This window comes from Canis aureus, chromosome 25, assembly GCF_053574225.1.
Source record: "Canis aureus isolate CA01 chromosome 25, VMU_Caureus_v.1.0, whole genome shotgun sequence".
Lineage (NCBI taxonomy): Eukaryota > Metazoa > Chordata > Mammalia > Carnivora > Canidae > Canis > Canis aureus.
The window spans coordinates 40375960-40394501 of record NC_135635.1 but is presented as its reverse complement, the minus strand read 5'-3'; the positions used below and the strand labels follow the sequence as shown (position 1 = coordinate 40394501).

Here is an 18542-nt window from a genome sequence, read left to right as displayed (position 1 = left end):
ACATAGAGGATCTGGAGAAGGAGACACGTGCTCAGAAGAAACATGGTGGACATGAAGATAAAAAACTGGAAAGCTGATCTACAACTTCAGTGTTTCCTTAAAGTAATCAAAACAGTTGGGATGGCTATAGCTATACTAGACTCCACTTCTATACCGGAAGAATACCTTCCAGAGCTGAGAAAGGAGTGAATATGCAGACTGAAGGTGATTACCTCATTTCAGGCATATTAAATAAAAGAAACCCACATCAAGACCCATTCCAGTAAAATTTTTGAATTCCAAGAACACATTTTAAAATCCTATTAACACCAAGGCAGGAGGAAAAAAGAAACATACAAAGGGATATGAATCAGGCTTATTCTAGAGGTTTTTCCTCTGAACCAGTGGATGAGCCTGTATTCATTGCCACAGCCACAATGTTTGGAAACTAAGGATGGTGACTTGAGAAAGGTAAATCCAGTCATCATTCCAACAAAAGCAAATGCCCAGTGTTGTGTTTTGGGTCGGATTCTCTGGGAAGCAGACTCTGAGATGGGGAGCTGCATACCTGGCCTGCAGGGGGTTGCCTGGAAGTGTGCTCCAGAAGGACACCTGTGGGGGGAGTGAGGTAAGCAGAATGAGAATTGCTGAGTTGCAAGACATTTCAGTCAATTCCACATGGAGCTCTGGCACTGAGGGAACCTTTAGAATTATCTGGAATTGAGCCAAGGGAGGCCTTGGCCCCCTGCAGAGATGAGATGCAGCCCCCAGCGGAGGAGTGGCCCTGGTCCAGGCATCCCCCTTCCACTTTATAGCAGTTCTAAGGTGGGCTTCACACTGGCACTTGAGTCCTGAAGGGACCTTTTAACACTGCATTGTTAAAAACACTCTTCCTAAAGGCATACTCTGGCCAACTAAGGCAAAACTGTGACAATATGAAAAGACAGGAGCACTTTCCTCATTTATTTTTAATCCCAGACCCTGTTTGACTACGTATTTCAAGCAACCATGAAAGCCAAGACTGGTCCCTGGGTTTTCCCACCTCATTCCTGTCCTTGCTTCTTAGAAATGCCTTACACAGCCTGCTGGAATCTCCTACAATTTATGGCAGTTTAAAAGAGCACCTGATAAGTTACCCTCCCATCTTTCTTAATAAGAGCTAAGCTCTATACAAAGTTAGAACATTGTGCTGGGTGGATCAGCAAACCAAAAAGGCTTTCATTCATCTTTGGATATGGCAAAATAAGGGCCATTTGAGAAGGAGTTGATGATTTTCTGTGTCTTTAAAATCTTCCTGAGGCAGCCACTCTGGAAAACAGTATGGAGGTTCCTCAAAAAGTTAAAAATAGAGCTACCCTACAATCCAGCAATTGCACTACTAGGGATTTACCCAAAGGATACAAAAAGTACAGACCTGAAAGGGCACATGCAGCCCGATGTTTATAGAAGCATTATTAACAATAGCCAACTATGGAGAGAGCCCAAATGTCCATTAACTGATGAATGGATAAAGAAGAGGTGATACATGAAATATTACTCAGCCGTCAAAAAGAATGAAATCTTGCCATTTGCAACAACATGGATGGAGCCAGAGGGTATTGTGCTCAGTGAAATAAGTCAGAGAAAGACAAATACCATATAATTTCACTCATATGTGGAATTTAAGAGAGAAAACAGATGAACACATAGGAAGGGGTAAAAAGAGAGAGAAACAAACCATAAAAGATTCTTAGGGGGGATGTCTGGGTGGCTTAGTGGTTTAGCGCCTGCCTTTGGCCCAGGGCATGATCCTGGAGTCAGGGATCGAGTCCCACATCAGGCTCCCTGCTTGGAGCCTGCTTCTCCCTCTGCCTATTTCTCTGCCTCTCTATGTCTCTCATGAATAAATAAATAAAATCTTTTTTTTTTCTTTTAAAGAGAGAGATTCTTAGGGATACAGAACAAAATGAGGGTCCATGGAGTGAGGTGAGTGGGGGATGGGCTAGTAGGTGATGGGGATTAAGGAGGGCACTTTTTAAAAGATTTTATTTATTTATTCATGAGAGAGAGAGAGAGAGAGGCAGAGACATAGGCAGAGGGAGAAGCAGGTTCCCTGTGGGAAGACTGCTGTGGGACTTGATCCCAGGACCCCAGGATCATGACCCAAGCCAAGGGCAGATGCTCAACCACTGAGCCACCCAGGTGCCCCAAGGAGGGCACTTGTGATGAGCACTGCTGTTATATGTAAGTGATGAATCATTCAATTCTACTCCTGAAACCAATATTGCACTGTATGTTAACTAACTAAAATCTAAGTAAAAAATTGAAAAGAAAAAAAGTATATCTCCTGTAGACAGCAAAATAAATAAATAAATAAAATAACTTGATAGTAGAAGTCCTCTTATAATATATACATGTATAAAAACACCATGCTATGCACTTCAAATATCTTACAATTTTGTCAATTATACCTCAATATAGCTGAAAAATGTTGAAAGAACGAAAAAAAGAAGAAAGAAGAAAAGAGAAAGAAAGAAAGAAAGAAAGAAAGAAAGAAAGAAAGAAAGAAAGAAAGAAAGAAAGAAAGAAAGAAAGAAAAAGAAAAAAAGATCCTGAGAATAGCACCATGTATTTTCCCAAGCAGGATTGTTCAAGACAGGCCTGCTTTGAAGAGGCTGTGAGAGGGGAAAATGGGAAGGGAAGTCTACCTTTTATTCCACCTTCTTTTCTTTACAATGAGCACATCAAGGAAATAGCCATTAAGATTATTTATTTGAATCAACCATCAAATGGATTTCATTTCTTTTTATTCTTAATAAGGAAAAACTGATGAACCCAGTAGTAAATATGCCAAGCCCTCCACCTGGGGCTCATGACTGTTTCTCTTGGAGGGAAAAACTTAAATAATTTAAACTGTTTTATTTACATTTTATTTTTTCTGCATTTTCTACATCTTCCTCAATGAGTATATATTACTTATATGATTAAACAAAATAGATGCTATTACAGACCAATGTAGAGGGCTGAACATACACCATGAAAACACAAATGAGCTCAAAATAAATCCAAACATCAACTGTTATTATTTCTGGAGAAAGGGCATAGGAAAAGGAGGGATATTTTTTCCTTTCTTCAGGTTTCAGATGTTTGCTCACAATTATTATTATTATTATTATTATTATTATTTTGGTATTTTATAATGAAATGTCAAAATGAATTATTTCTTTTTTAAAAAAGATTTTATTTATTTATTCATGAGAGACACACAGAGAGAGGCAGAGACACAGGCAGAGGGAGAAGCAGGCTCCCTGCAGGGAGCCCTATGTGGAACTTGGTCCCAGTACCCCAGGATCACACCCTGAGCTGAAGGCAGATGCTCAACCACTGAGCCACCCAGATGACCCTATGTTATTTACTTAAAGAGCTCAGCGAAGGTTCTATTGTTTGTTTTAAATTGGGCCTGCACATACCATCTCTCTACCCAGCTTAACAAATCCTTTGGGAAGTTCTTCACGCTTAGCCTAAATACTTAGCCAGTTGCTGCTATGGTAGGCAGGCACAACTGGTGGTCATGAGGGCAGATCTCAGAATTCCTAATTCACTTCTTGTGGGAGAAGAGGAAGAAAGCAAAGTCCTTTCAGGGTGAAACCTATGGGCAGATGAACTCTCCCTTCCTCTCCATCTAGATCTGACCCAGTCCCTTGGGTGAGGTCTGGCCACCACAGGCATCCATATCCCATCTCCAATCCCTTTACAGGACGAGGTGGGGCAGGAAAAACAAAGCAAGAGGCCCACTATGCAAAGGAAATAAAATGGATCACCTACTAATCCCCTCTACCTTACTCAACTTTTTCTTTTTCCCCATACCACTTACTACCTCGTAGCATACTAATATTTTCATTATGATGTCTTCCTGACTCACCCACAAGAATGTAAGCTCCCCAGGGGCAGGAATCATTGTTTCAAGTGATGGCCTGATACAGAGCCTGACACATGGTAGGTGTCGGGTATGTAATCTTGAACAACATTCAAAACTGAAAACTGAAATTTATGAGATAACAGAATTGATGAGATATATGAAGTGGAAAAAAGATAGCAAGGCAGCATATTCTGCAGGATTGTAACCTAAAATACACATGAGTTTGAGTGGGAACGAGAGTCTGAAAGGAAATACAGCAATTGCTGATGTTGATTCTGAATTTGGGGACTGTGGGTGATTCCACTTTCTTCCTCAATGGCTTTCAGATTCTCTGACTCCTGGGGTGCAAGTGGCACCTCTGTGATCATAGAAAAAAGTTTACTTGGAAAAAATAAGGAAGAGAGGTGGGGTGCTGAGCCAGGCACTGTCGTGCAAGGCATGTGTCTTGGTGCCGGAGGCGGCCCCTGGACATCCAGTGTGGACCATCACTGCTTCCGGGAAACACCAACCCATTCACACCAGTAGGAGGGGGCCCTGAGGATAGCCTTCTTTTTATGGGCCTGGAATCTCCATGTTACTAGTGCGCCTCAAGTGAATTTTTTTTCCCCGTTGGCCACTTCTCTTCCTCCAGGTTAGCTGAAGCCTGTTGTCAGGCTTTTATTTTGTTTTGATAATATTGTGGTTTGCATCTGGGCTCACAACCTGAGTTTGAACACGAAAGTGTCATGTGGTTAAAATGTATTGTAGGACTGCTGGTACGTGAGCGCCGTGGGACAGGATTGTCTGCGGCTCCCACTAAAGCTGTATCTAGGCCCTGGTGTCCCCGTGAAAGAAAGGACCACCTTCCAGAGCAAGAGCTGGTGCAGTCCTGCACGTGGCCAGGAGGCAACAGAAGTCATGATGAGCAGCAAGGATGACCAGCCCAGCACCTGGGGGCCCGTGAATCACCAGGTGTGCTGCAACTTGAGAACACTCATCTCTCCTCTGAGGCATGGCCCCCTTTGAAGCTTCCATCCAGACACCAAGTTGGACTCTGGTCAGACTGACCTGGGAGGAACTGGGGCCAGGTCCCAAGGCCCTGGTGCAACTGGTTTCTGGACAGCAGGTGGGATTGAGGTGTGTGAAAGATGATGAATGATGTTTGGCCTTTGCTTCCAACTATACTTGAAAATCTCTCCCCCTCTCACACCTCCCCCCCAACTGATCCCCCTTCTGAGAGGAAAGATGAAAGCTCTGAAGCATCTTGGGTTTGTCATTAATTCCAATGTAGAATGACAAGCCTCTTACCTCTGGTGTTTTCACATTTCCCTTCTCCCTTATATTTCTCCTTAAACCTTATTACTAGCTGAAACCCTATATATTATCAGTCTCCCTCTCCCAGGAAACTCCAGGAAGCAGAGGTCTCATTGCTTGTACTCTGCTGCATCTCTCCTCCGAGAAAAGTATCCGAGGTATAGTAGGTGTTCAATAAATATTGGTAGGCAGTGACGGAAAGGGAGAGAACCAAAGACATGGAGACATAGCTTTATAAAGAATGTTTCAATTTATTTGATTACTTTAAATATGAACCTGCATAAAGTGATGGTTAGTTGCACAAGCTCAAAGCATCCCCACGACATGAACTGGAGACAAGCCCGGGTTTAGGCCTCTACCACTCACCATCAAGTCCAGTGGCCACAGCAATCAGCCCTGTGACTTAATTTGCACCCGGTGGGGCAGTGACAGTCCCAGCTGCAAGTGACATAGAGGGGTCTGCTCCCCGGAAGATGGAGGGAAGGGGTGAGGGATCGCTCAGGATGGGGGTTTGCTTCTCTCACAGCCTGTGCCCACCTGAGAGAGAGGACACCTGAGGGAATGCAGGGAAGGCTCATGGCGCCTGGGGGCTCTGGGGTAGAGACACCCAGTTCCTTCGCCAAGTAATTCAAAAGAGGGTACCAAGCCCCCCAAAGGATACAAAGAGGACCTAAAAGAAACTTAAGCTTGAAGTTTCTGAGAAGCAGACCCGTTTCTTTTCCTGCCTCTGCTCATTCACTCGCTCGCTCTCGCACCCCCTCTCTGCACACACACACCTTCGCGAGGGCCCCTCAGGCCAGCCCCCACGCCCACGCAGGTGCACGGGTGCTCCGCGAGGTCCCTGGCGGCCGCAGCAGCCCGCGGGGGCGGGCTCGCTCACACGTTGGTGTGCTGAGAACCAGAGGATGCGATGCTGCCCGGCTGGCTCCGGCCCGAGGGTGCCGAGCTGGGTGCTCGGCTCCTGCTGTGACGCCCCCCTCCCAGGCTCCTCTGGCCCGGCTCGTCCGACAGCTTGAGTTTCTCATGCTCCTCTTTCAGGAAGAAGTCCACCAACAAGCCCTTCTCCTTCTTGATCTGGTCGCTGATGTCCGTGGGGATGTCTGGAATCATCCAGTCCACCAGGACGCTCAGAAACATCACAAGGTTCTGCCAAAAGCAAGGGAGAGGGGTTGAGGGGCGAGGCCCGGCCCGTGGGTCCCCAGTGCACCTTGTCCACCCTTGCCCTGTCCTCCGGCAGTGGGGCTGGCCGTGTGGTGCCACGGCGGGGGCAGTGGCACACAGAGCCCCAGGAGCAGGACACCTCCGCGGTATTCTGGCTCCCTACCTAGTAGCAGGTGGTCTTCACCAATGAGCAGAAATGGCCCGCAGTGTCCCCATGTAGAAAGTGGAGCAGTAATACTACCCGCCCCCCTAAGTTGCCGTGAGGATGAAAGTCAACACCTCCCATATGGCAGGGCCTGAGAAGTGTCAGCTGGCTTTTCCCCTTCCTGTTCTTCCTGCCAGGCCTCTCAGCCTCGGGCGCCCGGCTCCAGGGCTCCCTGGGAAGTGGGCACAGGGCCTGCTGGCCCCTCCAGGCCATCACTGGGCCGGCTGCTCCCCTCTCGCTTCCAGCCTGCGCTCAGCGCTCCAGATCAGAGATGGGCCTTTGGTCTCCGCACTGAATTCTGGCCTCGGCCAACCTCACACTTACCTGATCCTGCTCCCTCTTCTGTCCAGCCATGCTAGTCACACTGGCCAGTCTCAGGCCCCTGCCTTCAGCTCCCCCATCTCCATTCTGAGCTTCTGTGCACACTTGCAATCAGCTTCCTTCCCCACCTGCTGAGCCCCATCCCCGCCTTGCAAACACAGGTAAGACAGGACTACGTTTCCCTGCAGTATTTTCCACTGAAGCGGTGAATGCATTACCACTGTGCCAGCGGGGCCCGATATATGACAGCTGCGCTTATTACCTGGTTCCCACCCAGCTCCCCAAGCCAGGCAGTTTCCCCACCCCAGTTGTGGCATTCTCTGCCTGCCAATCACACGCTCGCTTTGAGATCCAGGGACAGCGATGAACCCAGGATGAGATCCTTAGGGCATGGCTGTCTTCCAGGTTCCAAACCTATTCCTACCTTAACCTTGACCCTCGCTTGTACCTAGGGGCCCCAGGGAGGGCCAGGGGACTAGTAATAGCTCCTGGGCCAGGAGCTTCCAGACGCTCCTGGAAGCCTTTCATGCTCTAGAGCTGCTTCAAGTCACACTCTTCCCTTAAACCAACTTTCACAGTGTGAACGAGTGTTACGTGTGACGTGTGGGAAAGCCAGTGGATGCCTGCAGGGGGGTGTTGGAGCAGGTTTTCAAAAAATCGCCCCATCTTCTCAGAGGAAGAATGGCTGTCTTCTTTAGGTGAAAGACTAGCTGATGGGCTTCTCCACTTCCCGGGCTGGGGTCGGGGCAGGATATCTTAGAGCCCTCCAGAGATCTGCCTTCAGGGAATACAAAAGCCTGGGGGAGTGGAAGAGAAAAGGATCTGGGCTCGTGCTCCAGCCCTGCTTGAAAGGCGGCAGGACCCCCGAGTGGGAGCTGGGGGCCCGTGTACCCCCGGATCTGGGCCATGCAACCTGAGCTCTGGCTATTGTCAGAGATAGCAATCGCGGACTCAGGTTTGCTATTCATTCAAAGAGGCATGGCCGGATGTCTCTGGGGCCGGAGCTCACCAATAAAGGAGGGAGTTGGCCCAGAGCTAGAAGAACCGTTTGGAACCCAAGTCCTTTGGTGAACTGCAGAGACCAGGCGGGGCTGTTTGTCTGCAGTAAGGTGGGGATTCTGGGCCCCACCGCTCTTCTCGCTTCCTTTCTTGTCTTAGGTCTAAATGGGAATCTATCTCCACCCTGTAACTTATCCCACATCTGCCTTGTAAACTTACTCTGAGCGCTATTCTCTTTCTGCAAATTCATCCATTCATGGAAGTCCTCTCAAGAGTGCTTCCTGCCTCCTCTGGGGAGGTGCTCCCTCCTGCTGGCCACTTGCAGGGACCCCTATGTCACAACGCCACATGGAGAACACATGGAGAGGAGGGGCAGGCGAGGAGACATGGCTGTCTTTACCTCTGTGGCCTGGAGGCTACTCCTTATCTGGACAACTCACCTGGAAGATTATGACAAAAGCCAGACGGGCAGACAGAATGGACCAGTACTGTTTGGAAAACTCATATGGGTTTGGGGCCCACGGAGGCTCTCGGTAATCCTTAAACCTGGGCAGAGAGAAATGTAGTGTTAAGACTAGGAAGTACTGGAGGGAAGAGGGTGTTTGAGATCCTAAAGGATCAGAGCAGCCGGCAAAACCCTCGCTCCCAGACTCAGGAAATTGCAGGAAGCAAGCAGAGTGAGAGGAATCCATGGTCCCACCAACAAGCCATGGAATAACAGGACCAATGTCCAAAAAACTCCAGTGTCGGCCTGGAAATGCCTTTTTCCTACACTCTCTAACATCCCCCCTGGCTTCCTCTGGTTTCTGTATTCTTCTTTCAGAGGAGCCCAGGAATCATGAGAGGAGCCCAGGACAGTGGGTTCATGTTGGCCCCACTAGCACATGAGCTCAAGAGCCGAGGGAGATGCCCAGAAACCTTGGACAGTTCCAGCAGCCCCTGGACTCAGGAAAGACACAGGCGCCTGCAGACAACCCCAGGTTTCCTTCCTGGCCGGCTGCTTTGGGAACGGCCATAGAGGTGGCTGCACTCTTGCACCCCAGTGAAGGCTGAGTCAACCCAAGCTGAAGGCTGAGTGCATTTGGGGAACGGTGGTAATAGTGATGGTTGGTTGGTATCCTCGGTTCTGCCAATCACGTTTATAATCTGTCCATGTGGCTTAAGAAAGGATAATCATGATACAGTTTCACTCATACATGAAATATGATAGTGAAAGGGACTATAAGGGAAAAGAGGGGAACTGAGTGGGAAAAATTAGAGAGGGAGACAAACCATGAGAGACTCCTAACTCTGGGAAATGAACAAGGGGTAGTGGAAGGGGAGGTGGGCAGGGAGACGGGGTGACTGGGTGACGGGCACTGAGGAGGGATGAGCACTGGGTGTTATACTATATGTTGGGAAATCAAATTTAAATTTTAAAAATGTAAAAAAAAAAAAAAAAGAAGAAAGAAAATGTTAGTAGTGCCTGATGTGAAGTCATGCCTCTTCCTCGGGCCCACGAGAGATCTAGAGTTTTTCCTCACCATTGCTCTTCCACCTCTATCCTATGATGACTCATATTAAAAATGGCTCATTTTCAGGGTGCCTGGGTGGCTCAGTCAGTTAAGTGTCTGACTTTTGGTTTTGGCTCAGGTCATGATCTCAGGGTCGTGAGCTCGACCCCTTTGTTGGGCTTCATGCTCAGTGCAGAGTCGGCTTGAGATTCTCTCTCCCTCCCCCTTGGCCCCTACCACTCTCTAAAAAAGTCTCATTTTCTCAGACTTACTTTTTTCCAAGCCTGGAAAAGTGACAAGAGCTGGCACCAGAAGAATTATGACCCTTCATGGAACTGTTCTCTCCATGGAATTCCACAGATCTTTGATGCTTACTAAAAGCAAAATAATCCCTAGGGGAAGAAGTGGGGTGGCATCAGGCCACCAAGGGGGGTGCAAGACTGCAAGGCAGGCAGGGTGGGGACTCTATCTGAGGAGGGGCCAGGGGGAAAACAACCTATACTGAACATGCAGCATGTGCCTATCCCTGAAATCAAGAGTCAGATGCTTAATGGACTGAGCCCCCTAAGTGCCCTAGAAATGGATACTTTCTGTTCCTTCCCGACCTGGAATGAGCCAGCTGCCCTAAGATCCAGGACAAAGTATGGTAGTTTCCAACTGTCTATGGAGAGATGCAGGAAGAAGAGAAGGAAAAAAGAGGAAGAGGACAAGAGGTGCACACACACACACACACACACACACAAACACACACACAAAGGCACAGCGCCAGAGGTAGCAACAGAAAGAGACACGCAGAGGTGGACACTAAGCAGTTGACTAGGGCTGGGCAGGAGGCCAGGAGCTGCCCCTTCCCTGGCCGCCCCCCTTCCAACAGCTGATCACAGCTGTTGCAGGCTTGCTTTGACATCCAGATGAAAAGCAAAGCTGACTGCAACCCAGCAAAACGCCACAGGATTCAGCATATCCACCCGTGGCTGAGGACACAAGCTCGGCGGGCCCCAGATCACACTTGCTAGCGGGAGACAAGGGATCATGGCTAAACGGAGAGGGACAGACCTTACATGGGAAAACTCTCATGCTCACCCTCTCTCCTGCTGCCCCAGCAAGGACCCCATGGCCAAAGGGAATTCATCTTCTGTCCTCAAGACTTCAGGAGGATGGGTGCGGCATATATGTCCACTTTGTACCACAGGGACACCCTTCCCCAGGTACAGCCCCATCCCTCCTGCTACAATCAAAGTCTGCTTCTCATGTTCTCTAGCTCCATCTACAAAGGAACAGCTGCTCACTGACCTTGCTGTAGGAGCCCCTGCTCACCCCTCTTTTTCCCAGTCTGAAAAAAATCCATAAATAATCTAATTCTGGTCCCACCTCTGATACTCACTCACCCCCGTTTTGGAAATGTCACTTTGCCCTCCCTGAGTGTCCAAAATATTTTTAAAATCTAACAGACACATCCATTTCATCAGAGATCTGGGAAAAGATTAACACAGATATTTCCAGAAAGCTTTACCTGAAAACACTGCCATGCCAATAGGCTAAAGGTAGCTCTGGTAGGAGCTACAGGACAAAGTACCCACAGGAAAGAACAATGTACAATGTAATGAATTATGCATCTGTTCCTATTTCCCTTTCCAAAACTAACTTTAAAAAAATAAACTGTGACCCACAGTCGTAAGAGACACATTTTCCATTAACACACACAAAAGTATATGTCATGAAATGAAAAATCACACCCTTGCCGTGTGTGATGCACCAATATTTTCTGATTCTATCCTCTCCTGTCTGATCCTATTCTCATCTTTATAATGCTGACCATGACCCACTAAGGTGATTTTCTAAGCCCACTAATGAACAATGACTCATGGTTTGAAAAATATTATTCCCCTAAGCCTCTGTCACCAGGAAAGGAGTAGTTGTTTACATTCCAGTATAAGTTCAGATTTCATAATTTTTTTAAAGTGTCATCCTAAGAAGTCAAGCTTATCAAGTGTTTCCACTGAGTAATAAGAAGACACTACTTAAAGAGATAATTATCTTTAAGATTAGAAATGGTCACAAAAGATGGATGACCAGGATGCCTGGGTGACTCAGTTGGTTAAGCCATGACCTTTGGCTCAGGTCATGATCCTGGGGTCCTGGGATTGAGCCCTGCATTGGGCTCCCTGCTCAGTGGGAATCCTCCTTTCCCTCTCCCTCTGCCCCTCCACTGCTTCTACATGCTCTTTCTCACTCTGTCTCTATCAAATAAATGGATAAAATCTTTTTAAAAAGTGAGTGACCAATGGACTTAATTGTGCCCACCATGGTGACAGGTCTGCTGGCTTCTAAGCCCAGGGCACAGTACGCGAAAAAGCACGGGCTTTTAGAATCACCAGGTGAGGGCTTGATGTTACCTTTGCCACTTTGGTTCTATGGCCTCTAGAAGTTGCCCGATGTTCTGATGGCCAAGGTGCTGGTCTACAAAATGGCCTCAGTGTTCCATCTCATAGGGTTGTGATGAAGAGGCAATGTCAATGAAGAGTGTGCAGTACACCACCTGACCTACCAGATATGTGCCCAATAAACAATAGCTATTCTTTCTCTTTGACTGGAGGTAGCTTATGGGAAAACACCTCTCCTGTTAAGAGGCCAGACCACATAAACCCCTGCTCCCAGTTCCTCCTGGCATTCCAAGGGGATTTCAGACCATTCAGGCATAGATGCTCCAAGTTTCCCACCATACTGGTGTGAATCAGTCAGCCATTGCCACAACTGCAAGAGGCTTCTCTCGGGATCTATGCCCAGGTAAATGGCACAAAATAGGTAAGCCTCAGGCCAATGGGAAGCAGAACTTCTGCTCCATTCCCATCAGCTCAAAGGCTTTCCAAAACCAGAAGTTAATCCATGTTTGAGGGATGGTTCTCCCAAAGTCTTGCTGAGTGGCCAAGCACTGGGTGAACCCGCACATCTAGTCACTTCTTGCACCTGTTGGCTGGGATTTAAGTTTGCAGGTATGATTTTAAGAGCCATTTCTAGATCTTACAGTCTCCTCTCCAAAGCTCATCTTATTTTCTTTGAGACTTGACATTAATTTTGAGTGCCCTTGAGTCTCGTAATGATATGAGGCTTGCAATTATAAAACCACTAAACTGTCTAAAAAGCAAGTGTGCACTGGGAGTGGCTCTGTCACTTACAAGCTGTAAGACCCTTAGAAACCTGTTTCTCATCTCTGAACCTCAGCATTCTAATCTGTAAAGTGGAGCTAGTAAAATGTGTATCTCTGTGCTGAGCACACAGAAGGGCTCCAGATCTCTCCCACCAACCACAAATAAATGAACAGGTGCATGCATGTGCATGCATGCAGGTGCATTAAATGTTAAAGGGAAACACAGTGAAAGTTAAATAAGACAACACGTGTGCATGTGATTTCTGGAGGCTTCCATAAAGAAGAAGCACAATGGTTTCTTCTGGGAGAGAATGACAAAGGTGAGGATTATGAAGAACGTCTTTTCTTTTCCTTTTGTAAATATACAAATGTATGCAGAATTTCTTTTGTTATAAAAAATGATAATTTCAAGAGGACATAATTAATGGCCATCTTCAGTGGACCCAAATGCACTTTTATGTTAAGCTTTCAGGAGCAAAATCATAGTGTTAACCAAGACAGCCTCATATGCAGCAAGTGAAACTGATAAAACAATCACTATTATATTTTAGCTTTAAATTACTTTAGGATCATATCTAGATTGTTCTAGCACTATGAAAAATCACAACGAGTTGAATTTATACACTACCTAAAGAAATAAGGTTCCCATTAATTTAAAATATATTTCATTATTATAGAACACAGCCATGAAACCCCATACAGGTTCTATGAGCTTACTTGATGTTAATGCATGGAAGAAGGTTTGGGAAAGATGCACACAGATGTATTGATTACTATGAGTCCTGTTGGGGAGGTGCCTAGGATGGGACAGAGGTTAGGGTAGATGTAAGACAGTGTTAGGTTGCCCGTAATGTTTTAAGTTTTTAATATTTTACATGTGTCATGAAATATTAATTTTTTTAGAAAGAAGCAGAAAAGAATCTTTGTATATTATCCATTCCAAGTCCTCATATTTATAGATGGGGACACTGAGGTACAGAGAGGTTACAGAGACTCCTGGCTCAGATGCCCCTCCCATCCTCACTTGCAGGGGTGGCCAGCGACAGCGACAAGGGCATCTGCCACAGTTCATCATCACACAAAATCACCATGGGCAGGAAGGTGCTGACATAACAAACTGAGGAGTTAGTCATCAACAATCAGGGACTGCTTTTTCCAAAAATGAGGTTTTAGTTACATTATGAATCAGTCAATACATTTCTCAACTCCAAACAGTGGTATGTTAAAAAAATTTTTTTTAAATAGTCCCAATGGAAATTAATGTCATATTAATGCTAAACACAATTACATACAATATTTTCATACTATCCGAGCAACTTCAAACTGCCTTCTGAAATTGGCCTTTAACGAAGGAGAATAGTACAGGCAATTAGGAACTAATGAGAACCATGTTAATCCAGCGGGTGATAAAGATCAGGAAAAGTCAACACCCAGAAAAGCTGACTCTCCCTCTGGAGTCAGTGAGGAGCAGATGAGAGGCCGCCATGGACTGAAGACAGCTCGCTTCTTCAAAGACTTTTCACGTGACCTTGGGATATGAAAGAACTCAGACACTGCAGAGAACCTGGCAGGCGCCACCCAAGGATGCTCAGCACTTCCCAGCAGCCCCACTGGGTTGACCATGCCCTAGCAGGCTCCCCAGGCTCTGGGACCCCGATCCCCGGCCAGGCCCTCCCCTGCTGAACTCTATGCTCCCTCCCAGTGGAGCCAGGAGCCTGGGCCACCATTTAGCCTACATGACAGGATAGCCCTTGGACCCTTGTCAATAGCCACCGATCTGGCCTGCAGACTGATGTCACTGGGACTGTTTATGGAGCGGCCCTGCCGGAGTAGTTAGAGGACTGAAGCAAACGTTGTTCTAAAAATGCTGGGAATGCATCTCAAATGGGCAGCTGGAGACTTGTCCTAACTTTTATTGCTATTTTTAAGATACCTCTATCCCTGGCAAGGCTGGGCTGGGGCCCGAGACCTCAGTTTTATTTGACCACATTTATCTCCAGAGGTCACTGAAAGCTAAGAATAAGAAGGGTCATTGAGTTCCCAACACTATTTGCCAGAAAATCAGAACAAACTTCATTTCCCACCACGGGAGCAGTTTTAAACACTGGCTCTGGGGCTAGCCATAGAGCTACCTCCATCTCTTACAATCTCTCCTTTCCTCCCTCCCTCTCTCACCCTATCTCTTTCCCCTTCTCCCCCATCTTCTCTCTCTCTCTCGTTCATTTCTATTTCTTACAGCCACTGACGGTTCCTGACTTATGGCATCAGTAGGTTGCCGCCACTCCAAAACTCCTGAGACTTCGGTGAGCTGGGCAAGTTCATGTAGCATGCAGTAAGTAGGACCCGCTGAGGCAGGGATTTGATTCAACAGTTATTGCCCATTTAGAAATAGGCAGCCCCGAAGTACACCTATTTGATATGCTCTATCTAGATAATATGTTGACCCTACTCTCTGGATACTTCCTTATACCGCAGAGTGGAACATCTCTTTATTTTAAATATAACCCACTGGTCTTCACACTGCAGCCAGAGAGAACACCAACATAAAGTATAATTGCAGCCCTGCTCCCTGTGGCTCCCTGCTGCCCTAAGAGGGAGTGCACATGCCTCCATATGACCATCACGTTCTTGGTCTGGCTTCTGTATTTTCTTCCCGCCTCACCCCTCGGAGCTTACCCTCCAGCTCCCACCACCAAACAATGAGCCCATCTCCCTGGAATATCTTGTTCTCCCCAGGTCCCTTTCACCAGGTGATGCTCCCTTTGGGTCCCCCAGCACTCCTCCCACTCCACTCACCACCCAGGCTGGCTCAGTTGTGTGAATGAGGAGGGTCAAGAGAGCATCAGTCTGGCCGACCTTGTACTGCTCAGTCTTTAGGTTTTAGCTTCCTTGAAGCATCCTCAGAATACTTAGGTCTGGGTTAGGTGCAGGCCTCCTACTTTGGGGCTCTCAGAGCTCCTTGAAGTTACCCCATTATACATTGCTTTAATTCCTTGCTGACTTGCCTGTCTCCTCCATCTAGACTTCTTGAGGAAGGTATTGTGTCTTGTTCCTGCAACCAACAACAAGCCTCTATAGTAAGGTCTCAAAAATAGTTGCACAGTGAACTCAAAATCCTTACTGGTCCTGAGTAAGGAGAACATGACTCCAAAACTCATTTTGGTTTGATCTTGCAGATAAATTTTCTTAGCAGAAGTATAGAATGCACTTCCTACAAATGCACCCAGTAATAATTCTGCCACTTTGTTGGAAGAGGTTTATTGTTGTTTAATGGGCCACAGATAAGCCACAATCCCATCAGCTCGCATGGCAACGATGGAGAGAAGAGTTATCGGGGTGTTGCAGCTGGTTGGCGAGTCCAGTGACTCTGAAAGCAGATACAACAAAGCTTGATCTGCTCTATGTGTAGTAATAATACCTGGTATGTTGGGCATTTGTTGTTGTGTCCATTCATCGTAAGTTCTCACCACGGAACTTCCTCCTACTCTGTTCTTCAGATGAAGCTCATTCCACCTCCAACCCCCAAGTCCTCCTCTGGCTACAGTGATTAGTTCTGGGGAGAGCATGCATACTGGTCATATCTGATGAGACTTTTGCAGGATCATTAGGAAAGAGGTATGTTCCCATTTGGACTTAGATCCAATAGCTGCTGGCAGTCATATTCCATACCCCATATTTATTGACTGGAGTAGAGTTGGGAGGGAAGTGGACAAAGACTTGGTTTTTGCAGACTTGATTCAATCAAGTCTTGCCTAAAATTAGAATGACTCTCAACTTTCAATATGGAGGCCCATTAAAGTCCTTTTATGTTTAAACCAGTAGAAGCCCCTGGTATATCTGGAAAGCATATTCATAGTGTTACCAAAAGATCTAATTGTCAGGGGCAAGGTCACAGACCCTCAGTGCTCAACAGACTTGTGCTTCTAGACCAACTAAAGAAACACACATAGAATGCATGGGTGACACAGGGGGTTAAGTGTCCAACTCTTGGTTTCAGCTCAGGTCATGATCTCAGGGCCATGAGAGTGAGCCCTGCATCGGGCTCTGCATTCAGCAGAGTCTGCTTAGAGTTTCTCTCACTCCCTCTGCCCCTCCCCACCTGTGCTCTTTTTCAAATAAATAAATCTTTAACAAACCCCTCACATACAGTGTTAGCCTTGCTTCCCCACACAACCCATACTGGTGCTGCTCCCTGCTATGCCTGGACATTGAAGCTTCTGTTCTTGGATGAACTTGAGTTTTACTTCAGGATCTGTCACTGAAACCTCAGCAACTCAGAGAATTCTTCACCATTCTAAGTCTTGGTTTCTTCTTATGTAGAATGAGGAACTTCAACGAGATCATTTCTATACCTTCCAATTATAGAAATGATTCTTTAAATATTACTTCTCAGTGCATGTTTAATGTAAACCTGCTGACTGACTTCATGCACTCTGCTGGAGCACATCTAGATGCTACCAGAGAAGCCTCAAGCTGGAACACATCCTCTGTATAGTGGAACTCTGTCTTTCGGATCTGTAGGCCAAAATCCAACACCAAGGACAGACAGTCTGACATGCCAGATGTACAGAAGGGTGGCCCCAGGGCAGTGCATCAGGTAGCAGCAAATATTCCTACATCAGACCTCATCTAAGAGTTAGACCCTCTCTACCCCCAGATGTGCAAGTACTGGCTACTTGCATTCATCTAAGCTGACATGAATCCATATCTGTGAATAAATTCACTTACCTGTTCTTAGATCTGGCCCCTAGTTTTGAGTCTTGTCCTGATTGGCCAGAGTTGAACCCTACAGTTATCCCTGCTAGGACCAGAATACCTTTCTATTTAAATCACAAATTGGTAAGGTTGCATCACTCAGCCATCTGAGCTGGGAAAGCCAATTCGTTTTATCTCTTGTGAATCAGAGCCCGAGCAGCTATCTCATGAATGGTGCGCCTTGGGTACCAGGTGGGAAAGCATGACAGATGCACTCAAGGTCACCACTGCTACAACACTACTCAAGCACTGCGTCTCCCACAGAGGCATCATAAGTCCTTACATCAGATACACTTGGGGATGGCCTGGAAAAGCCCTCCATTGGTCTCTCAATACCTTTCTTAGGTTTTGGGTTTTGTTGTAGTTATTGTTCTATTTTTTAAAGATTTTATTTATTTATTTATTTATTTATTTATTTATTTATTTATGAGAGAAGAGAGCACAAGCAGGGGGAGAGGCAGAGGGAGAGGGAGAAGCAGACTCCCCACTGAGCAGGGACCCCCCCAATGCAATGCTTGATCCCCAGACTCCATGGTCATTACCTGAGCCAAAGGCAGGTACTTAACTGACTGAGTCACCCAGGAGCCCCTGTTCTATTTTTTTAATATAGGTAATGTGATCTTGGCTCAAGTATTTCCTGGGGACTATCATTTCACAAGGATACAAAATGGTTAAAGAATTTATTCCCCTGTGTTTTTTCTCTTTATTTGTCCTTCTTGTGTTAATAGTGGAGAGTTTTCTGTTTCTTGGCTTCTGTGATCCCCATGTTGGTGGTTTTCAATCAAGATTCTGACCTGGATCTCTCAGGAATTCTAGCTTAGTTGGGTCTAAGGAGTTAGGTGAAAACTTGCCCACCATTTTTTAAAACAATGTGATGGAAATCAAATTCATCATAGGTACCATGAAACTAGATTCTCTGAGCATCTTCCCCATCCCTGTCAATGGACCCACCTCTGACTTTGGCCCAATCTTGAGAGATAGCCTTGATTTGGGCTCCCTCTTAGGTCTCTTGCCACCAGCACTGTCATGTATTCCAGTAAATAGCTCATCTTCTCACTTCCTCTTCCTTCCTTCCACTGCTCTGGTCTACACTTGCCATGGGTCATGTCTGATTAATGGCAGCACCTTGGCTGCCCTCCTTGGGCTCCCCCAATTCTAGTTCATCCTTCTCTCTGAGACTAGATTACTTTTCCTAAGCCTACACTTTATTGACCATTCCTGGTACTAAAAAGCTCACGTCCTGTTGCATCACATTGCATTTCCTGCAATATTTCAAGACTTCCCATTATC

General features: G+C 46.5%; 1 protein-coding gene across 3 annotated transcripts in view; it reads right to left on the bottom strand.

The window, feature by feature from the left end:
- Positions 1-5401: 5401 nt before the first annotated feature.
- The window catches only part of ANO2 (anoctamin 2), a 343520-nt gene continuing 330379 nt past the window's right edge, over positions 5402-18542 (bottom strand). For 2 of the 3 annotated variants that reach the window (XM_077871350.1, XM_077871353.1), the window contains 2 exons: positions 8297-8402; positions 5402-6316 (listed from right to left, as the gene is read on the bottom strand). In XM_077871350.1, the coding sequence (XP_077727476.1) occupies positions 6047-6316; positions 8297-8402 (376 nt within the window). In that variant the 3' untranslated portion in view covers positions 5402-6046. Of the gene's footprint in view, positions 6317-8296; positions 8403-15734; positions 15865-18542 lie in introns of those variants that run through there. The other variant, XM_077871352.1, reaches the window with a different exon arrangement.